General features: G+C 43.3%; 1 protein-coding gene across 1 annotated transcript in view; it reads right to left on the bottom strand.

Moving 5' to 3' along the window:
- Positions 1-9200, bottom strand: part of LOC103375465 (protein TsetseEP-like) — a gene marked incomplete at its 3' end in the record, with an annotated part of 34377 nt that overhangs the window by 22895 nt on the left and 2282 nt on the right. The window contains exons 4-5 of the mRNA XM_008305764.1: positions 4885-5004; positions 1093-1218 (exon numbers count right to left, since the gene is read on the bottom strand). Of these exons, the coding sequence (XP_008303986.1) occupies positions 1093-1218; positions 4885-5004 (246 nt within the window). The remainder of the gene's footprint in view (positions 1-1092; positions 1219-4884; positions 5005-9200) is intronic.

Below are 9200 nucleotides of genomic sequence, written 5' to 3'. Positions count from 1 at the left end.
GTAGGCAGTGCAAAACATCAGGGGTATTTACACGACCAAAGGGATGAAGATTAGAAAAAAATAGAATATAGAATATGAATATAAAATAAAAAATACAAAAACAAGTGAGGACCTACAAGTACCTGGGTGTTCACCTAAATAACAAACTGGACTGGACAGATAACACTGACTCTCTGTACAAGAAGGGTCAGTGCTGTTTATACCTGCTGAGGAGGCTTGCATCATTTGGTGTGTGCAGGCCACTGCTGAGGATGTTCTGCGACACTGTGGTGGCATCAGTGGTCGCTTATGCAGTAGTGTGCTGGGGAGGGGGGTGCTCTGAGCGTGATAAGAGCAGACTCAACAGACTGATAAAAAGAGCCAGCTCAGTCTGTGGCTGCCCCCTGGACTCCATTGAGGTGGTGGGAGAGAGGAGGGCACTGGCTAAACTGTCTGCCATCATAGGAAACACCTCCCACCCTCTGCATCAGACTGTGAACTCCTTACGCAGTGCATTCAGCGACAGACTGTTAGACCCAAAGTGTAAGAAGGAACGTTTCCGCAGGTCCTTCACCCCAACATCAGTCAGACTTTACAACGCTGCACTATAGACTCCACTGGTACCTCTGGTACTGCTGCACTTTTTTCCACCAACAAACACATTCCACTATGTGCAATAACCACTACTACCTCATCTTTGTGTATATAGTCTTCTTAAAAAAATAAAATAAAATAAACTTCTGTGTATAATGTTTTTTTTTACCTCTTGCAATTTTTTTGCACTGTGTGTTTCTGTTTCTTTTCCTACAATTTGCACTGGGTGTTCCTAAAGTATTCTTGCACTGACTGTACTCTTTTTTTTTTTTTTTGGAGCTGTTGTAACAGTGAACATTCCCCACTGTGGGATCCATAAAGTTTATCTTTATCTTATCTTTACAACCAGCATATTGTGTTCAAGAAGTTATTGCATTAGGAGTATTGCACTTGGTGCATGAACAGAGATTTTTCTATTTTTACACTGAAGAATGATAAATGGGAATTTGTGGCATATTGTGTCTTTTGTGTTCATGTTGTGTGTCTCTGTGAGGATGCACTACAGTGTCAGTGTCTTACTTCTTTCCAGCAGAACGTTGTCGTCTTTTAAACTCAATCATGTCGTCCTTTGATTCATCACTCCTCATAGACACACTGCTGGGTTCTGGTCCTGGTCCCGGCCCCGGTTCTGGGTTCCGATGGATCCTGGTAGACAGAGAGGAAAACCAACAGGGAGAGAAATTCACTGTTTGTCACCCATCAACCAATTCAATTCAATTCAATTTCAATTCAATTTTATTTGTATAGCGCATATTTACAACAAGTCATCTCATAGCACTTCACAAAGGCAGAGACAGAAACACCCAACAATCCAAAACATTTGGATTCCCTATAAGCTTCAGCAGTCCGCAAGAACCAGAAGAATGAAGCTGGAAAACTTTAAACTCTTCACAGTGAACATGAATCACATCAACACTGATCNCAACCAGCAGAGTCACTTTGTCCTTCTGTTATTGTGTTAACCTTCTTGCTGCGAGGCAACAGTGCTACCAACTGCGCCACCCTGCAGCCCTTCTATTTGACATACTTAAGCTTAAATGTATATAAGAGGCCATTTCATGTCAAAAGCAGCACTGCACATGCAAAGGCCTACAGTGGTTTCCTGCTTACATTCAAGCTGTAGCAAAACTCAGAAGTTGTCAGCTCTCACATAACGCCTAAAATAAAAGAATTATGTGAAGCCACAAAGGCAGCCATCTTGGCACTGCTGGAAATTGGCATGAGTGAGAGACAGGTTGCGAAAAAACTAAACATCTCCAAGACAGCCGTTCATTACATCAAGAAAAAACAAGCCCAACATGGTGCTACCATATTGCTAGCTGGTCGCAGCAGGAAACGTCTTTCTACCCCACAAGATGACCGTACACTCATCTGTTCCTGTGTCAGGAATCATCGTCAGACCTCCAGGGACCTTAAACATGAGTGGGCACTGTGGAGAAATGTGACTGGTTCGGCAAGCACAGTTTGAAACCGACGTCTTGAAGCTGGTCTGAAGTCACACAGGGCACAGAAGAAGCCCTTCATCAACCAAAGGCAGAGGAAAGCCCGGTTACTCTTTGTTGGGGATCAAAAGGACTGGACTGTTGATGGTTGGGCTGAGGTTCTCTTCAGTGAACCAGGTCATGTACAAGGCTACTCTTTAAAACAGTCTTCTTCCATCAGCTGGAAAACTCTTTCCTGCCTCAAGTGACTGGATTTTCCAACAAGACACACGGCGAGGTCAGCTAAAGCCTCGATGGAGAACCAGAACACTGGAACCATGCCTTGGCCTGCTCAATCACCAGATCTAAATCCAACTGAAAACCTGTGGAACATCATCAAACGCAAAACGGAGAACCACAAGCCCAAAGCAAATTTGTTGAATTTGTACAACAGGAGTGGGCTGCTGTGACAGCAGAACAATGTCAGAAGCTGGTGGAAAGCAGCCAAGACACATGGCTGCAGTCATCAAAAACAATGGTTATGCAATCAAGTACTAACTCCTGTGTGTATCATGTGACTAAAACAGACAGAAAAGAAAACATGGAATGCCTAAAAGCATTGTTTTTGGCAGCACAGTGCCATAGCTACTGATGGAAGAACTTAAGTGATTTTGGTTATTGTCAAGAAAACCATGGAAAATGGCTAGATACCAGCACTGAAATTTAACTCTTATGAGCTATTTTTGTTGTTATCATGATATTGGTCCAACATTTACCTTTAGTTGTACCAGGCATTAAAATGAACAAGAAATTCTAGAAAATAAGGGTGGTCTAATATTTTTTTTTTCCATGACTGTATAATATTACAGAGCGCAATAGCATGCTCCATATCGATGTCAATTACCGCCAGGGGCAGTGCGACTGATTCGTGCAGATGGGTCACAAATAAGCTTTAGTTGTCATTAAACACATCAGATCTCCAACAGTAACAGACAGTCAGTGAACTTACTTCAGAGTCTGCAGGCTGCAGTCTGGACTCTCCAGGAAACCACACAGATGCTTCACTCCTGAATCCTGCAGGTTGTTGATGCTCAGGTCCAGATGTTCCAGATGGGAGGGGTTGGACTTCAGAGCTGAGACCAGAGAATCACAACTGATCTCTGACAAACTGCAGGTCATCAATCTGAATAAAGAATAAAAGATGTAGATAAAATCAGTGATGATGCATCAGATGTGTTCAGGTTCTGAATGTGCAGCTCAACATGACTTTGTCCTCATCAATGAGCTTTTCTCTCCAATCAGCAGAGTGACTTTGTCCTTCTGTTATTGTGGATCATCATCATGTCAGCTTCTACACACATCATCCAGATGTCAGCACAACATCCATCCAGCTGTTCATGTCCACACACATCAACAACATGCTGCTGACCTCAGTCCACTCTCTCATCACAGGATCAACATCACATCTCACATGTTGGACTACAAACTCTTCATTCTTTCATTTATTCCATCACCTTCTTCTTCTGTCTTTATCAGCTTCGTAACTTTGTCTCATTAAAAATCTTCAAGTGCGTCTTCAAACAGCAGCCACATGTCGTCTGTACATTGCAGAGGGATTCTGCTTCCTGCTGTCCACACTGACTGTCTCGTGCTCTCTTACTAACACAACTCCACTGGAAGGAATCACCTCATGAGCTCAGCTCACACTAACATCCAGCTTCAGCTTCTGACACTAATCAAGTGAGCGTCCACCAAAGTTACACATTACTGACAACTAAAGTCCCTCTTTGACTTCCTGAGGCTCCACTGCAGCTCAGAACAAACACTGTGGAAACACCAACATCCTGACTGGATGTGTGGAAGTCAGACTGCTGAAGCCTCACATCACTTTACATCAGCTTCACATTCACACACACAGCAGGACTGTGGCTTCTGTCCTCCATCTGGGAACACTGCAGTCAGCTGATCAGGGCGTTTATTCACAGTCAACAATCTGAAACATCTTCAGACTGTTTTCAGGAACATCCTCAACATTTATTAACAACAAACTCCAAACTTCAGTGAAGGATTTGACTTGAATATGAAAAACCATCAACAGTCAGTGAACTGACCTGAGAGTCTCCAGTTTACANTTAGAAAAAAATAGAATATAGAATATGAATATAAAATAAAAAATATAAAAACAATCGGGGCATGAACAGAGATTTTTCTATTTTACATTGAAGAATGATAAGTGGGAATTTGTGGCGTTCAGGGAAACGACAGCTCTTGGGTAGAAACTGTTCTTTACTCTGTCTGTCCTTGTCTTTATTGCCCTGAAACACTTCCCTGAGGGTAGAAGTTTGAAGAGATGGTGTGAGGGGTGTGAGGGGATCCCTGATGATGCTGTGGGCTCTCCTGAGACAGCAGGTGCTGTGAATCTCCTCCAAAGACGGAAGAGGACAGCCAGTCAGTCTCTGGGCAGTGTTAATGACCTTCTGGAGCTGCTTCCTCTCCGCCGCAGTGCAGCTGGAGAACCACAGCGAGATGCCGTGGCTCAGCACCAACTCCACCAAGCAGCTGTAGAAGGACACCAAGAGCTCAATTCTTAGGTTATTCTTCCTGAGAATCCTCAGGAAGCAGAGTCTCTGCTGTGCCTTCTTCAGGATTGAAGTGGAGTTTGATGTAGGTGCCCAGGAACCTGAAGTCTGGCACCATCTCCACCCTGTCCCCATCGATTATGATGGGCTGAATGTCCGGTTTACACCTCCTGAAGTTGAGTTCATATTGTCTTTTTGTGTTGATATTGTTTTTTTTGTGTTCATGTTGTGTCTCATTGTGTTCATGTTGTGTCTCATTGTGTTCATGTTGTATCGCTCTGTGAGGATGCACTACAGTGTCAGTATCTTACTTCTTTTCAGCAGAATGTTGTCGTCTTTTAAACTCAATGATGTCAGCCTTTGATCCATCACTCCTCAGAGACACACTGCTGGGTCCTGGTCCTGGTTTTGGTTCTGGGTTCTGATGGGTCCTGTTCGACAGAGAGGAAAACCAGCAGGGAGACAAATTCACTGTTTATCAGCCATCAACCAGAAGAATGAAGCTGGAAAACTTTAAACTTTTTAAACCACTCTGTGTTCATGTTTCTCCTTGTGTTCACTTTGTGTGTCTGTGTATTCATGTTGTGTGTCTTTGTGAGGATGCACTACAGCAGCCACATTCATCTTACGGCCCGAGGGCCAAATCCCACCCGTTACTGACTGCTGACAGGCCCGCAATCATTGCTATATTGGTTCCAAATTAAATAAAATATTTGTAACTCATGTTTTTCAAGAAAGTTTTTCCTTTGATCATGGTGTGAATGTTGAATATTTTCTAGCTTTCACATGAGGAACTGGGTGTAAAAGGAGTCCTCCTCATCATTAGTTTTCACACAGCCCTATATATTTGGGGCCGTGAAGGTGGTGAATAGTTTGCGCCGTTCAAAAATCTCTACTGGCCTCCACAGCAAACGACGTGTCTGCCTGCTCTTGGATTTGGCAAAACAATGAGTGAGGTTTGTAAGTGAAGAAAAGCTGACGATGACAACAGACAGTTTAATAACAAATGGACAGATGAGTTTGCCTTCTTATTGCCATCGCATGCCAACGCCAAACTGTTGTGTCTAATTTTTCAAATGACAGCACTGCATGGAAAGACGATATTGCCACTTTAAAGTCGTCTTATTCAACCACATCAACAGTCTTGACGACTACAACCACTGACTACAACCAAACAGCCACTGCTGCCTCGCTTCATGTAAGCTGGGAACTGGCAAAAAAGGCAAGCCATCTGTGGACGCTGAGCTTGTGAAAGTGTGCACTTTGGGAATCGTGGAGGAGTTGTTTGCCGGTGACAGACACAAAGATGAAATCATTTACCGTGTGAAGCGGGTTCAGCTTTCAGATTCAATTACGAACTGAAGTGTGTGGACTACATGTCAGTAGCTGTGGACGAGTCTACAGATGCAACAGATACTGCGCAGCTGACTGTTTCTGTTAAGATATTTTAATGGGGAGCATTTCAAAAAGGAGCTGCTTTGCCTTTTGCACCTCAAGACCAACACGACAGCTGAGGCTATCTACACTTCAATAAAAATGTTTTTTTGAGAAACATTCTCTAGAACTGAATAAAATCAACCTCCTTGTGACTGCTGGCAGGCCATCTATAATCGGGCGAGAGAGGGGCTAAGCGTCACGTCTCAAATCAGACCACCCCACAGTCAACTCACTACACTGCATCATTCACCAGACAGTTTTATGCACCAAACTGTCTGGTGAAATGAAAGGAGCGATGGACACCATGAACAAAATTGTAAATCACATTCGCTCCACTTCAAGCTTGCAGCACCTGCTTTTCAAATTACTGCTACAGGAGCAAGACGCACAATATTCAGACCTACTGCAGCACAATGATGTCAGATGGCTGAGCAGGGGGCGAGTCCTGCAGCGCTTCTTTGCACTGCGCAAAGAAATTGCTGAGTTTCTTTCCAGTCAAAAAACAAAGAAAGCAGAGGAGTTGTCTCAGTTTATGCAAGACCAGGAATCTGTGGCTCTGGTTGCATTTCTGTGTGACATCACTAGCCACTTGAACCAACTAAACCTGCAGCTCCAAGGTGAGGATGCAAATGTGGGAGAGCTCTTCGAAAAAGCGAGCGCTTTTCAGACAACCTTGGGCGTTTTCATGGCGGACATAGAGGGAAAACAACTCCACTTTTCTACCCTGCACAGTGTTTCTACAAATGGGACTGTACTGTCACACATGGTAGCATTGCTGAAAAATCTGTCATAGAACTTCAGATCGCGGTTTCACAACTTCAAATTGCTGCTGTTTGTGCGCAACCCGTTTGCCGTCACTGTCACCGGGAGCTGTCCAGCAGACGCAAAAAACGCTGTGCCCGAAATCAATGAGGGCACTTTTCCGCTGGAACTGGTTCAGATGCAGGCCAACGATGTCCTGAGGGCCAAGTTCAGAGAGGAGAGACTGTGTGAGTTTTAGAAACACTCAGTTCATCAGTATTCAAACTTAAAACGACTCGCTATATACATGTTGACAATGTTCGGATCCACCTACATATGCAGGTCGGGGTTTTCAGTGATGAATCTAATTAAAGACAAAAAGCACAACAGACTCACCGACTCACATCTCAACCAGTGCTTGCATATTGCATTGACATCTCACAAATCATCCTTCAGTAAGTTCTCCAAGGATATGAGATGCAATACCCCCCACTAAAAGCGAACTCAACAACTGACTGTGTGATGCATGAAGTTTGAGCATCTGATCCCATATCTGTGTTTCCTGGTTCAGATGGTTATAGACAAAGCTGGTTGTTTTTTTTTGTTTGCATGCTTTTGTTTTAATGAACAAAAAACATTTCTGAAGTATTCTAATATTTGCTGGTTTGCACTGTGCAGGTACGTGTTTATGTTATTTTAATAATTACATTTTATATATCTTTCACGCTAAAAGAGCTGAAATGTGTTCACTTTATTTCTTAAAACCTGTTTATGAATTTATTCAATGTTTATCTGCATGATAAAAAAAAAGGTTCCAGCTATTTTTTTGAAAGTTTGCTGATGTTGTATGATGAATGTAGTTTATTAAACTGGCCCCCGACCTCCTTTCATTTTCCAAATCTGGCCCTCAGCCACGTTAAGTTGAGTATCCCAGGGGTCTGTTTCACAAAGCAGGTTCAACAAACTCTGAATCTAATGATCTACTCTGAGATTGGAAACTCTTGAGTTTCCGGTTCCAGAACAGCGGATTTGAGTAAATTTAATCAACTAGGAGTAGTTTCACCTGGAGGTAAGCATGTGCATCACAGCTATAAAAAGTCAGCATCAATGCAGCCCCGATTCGACCAGTCACCATGGCAACAGGGAAGCGGAGGGCTGCGTCTTTCACCTACTAGAACTGGAAATCTTAATGCGCTCATACAGCGAGTTTGAACACATTTTTAAAAAGAAGCGCATCACCGCTGCAGCTGCAAAACAGAGGGAGGCAGCGTGGAGAACATTGCTGCTCGGGTCAATGCGGAAGTTTAAATGTCGTCCTTTGTGATCACAATAACACTACAGGAAAACTGCTTGAATGGTAGCCTATTACTTCATTTCATTTAGGTGCAATCCAAGCGCACTTGGCAGCAGCTTCAGATGAAATATAAAAACATTGTTCAAGTCTGAGGTTGCAGCACAATGTCATGAACAGAATATAATTTAAAACAAATTTAACAGATCTCTACATCATTCACCTGCAGGCCTGGGGAACTCCTCCTTGATGGCTCTGACAGGTTTATGTCCAGGGAAAACGACAAAGATGGTAAAAGCCGTTTCAGGGGAGGCTCACTTCTCTGACTGTCCTGCATACAGGCGCCTTACTCGCATGCTCTGCATCTCCGACACTGTACAAAAAACTTTCATTTGCAAAGAAACACAGTGCAACACACAATATCTGCTGGGATGTGAGAGCATGACTACGGTTGGTAATGCTGCACATGTAAGGTGAAACGGTACCACTCAAAAAGAGAACTGTCTGGAAATGCTAGAACATCTATGGGCAGTCTGATAACCATCCCCCGACAAATATTTAATTCTCTTTGCAGTAATGCTCCACCTTCATCCACAGGATTGTTGTCAAAAGGACATGCCATGCTAGTGGAAAAAGTGGCCACCGACTGTGTCTAATGGACTTCTAATACAGCCGACTGACTCTGATTTTTTAAAATGATTTTTAACAGACAGCCGAACGAGGCTACGCCAAAACTTGCCTGCTGATTGAATGAATGAAGGAATGAGGAAATCAAATAGAGTGTGTGGCTGAAAGAGGGCGGAGACAGAGAGAAACTCGAGGTTCATCGAGAAAAACCTGGTTCTGACCAGGCTAGGTTCATAGAGTCTGATACTACGGTAACTGACTGAGGTCTGAAGTTAGCTCTCTCTGTGAAACAGGCTAGAGTTAGGCCTCTTCTTCTGGTTTGAGTTACCTCCCTTTGTGAAACAGAAAACTCAAGAGTTTCCCTCATTTCAGGGTTAACAGACTCAAGAGTTTTCACTAAACCTGCTTTGTTAAACGAACCCCTGCACTACAGTGTCAGTTTCTTACGTCTTTCCAGCAGAACGTTGTCGTTTTTTCAACTCAATGACACCATCCTTTGATCGATCACTCCTCATAGACACACTGCTGGGT

Source organism: Stegastes partitus, unplaced genomic scaffold (assembly GCF_000690725.1).
Source record: "Stegastes partitus isolate 25-593 unplaced genomic scaffold, Stegastes_partitus-1.0.2 Scaffold2609, whole genome shotgun sequence".
NCBI classification, from domain to species: domain Eukaryota; kingdom Metazoa; phylum Chordata; class Actinopteri; family Pomacentridae; genus Stegastes; species Stegastes partitus.
This window is presented reverse-complemented; position numbering and strand designations above follow the sequence as displayed.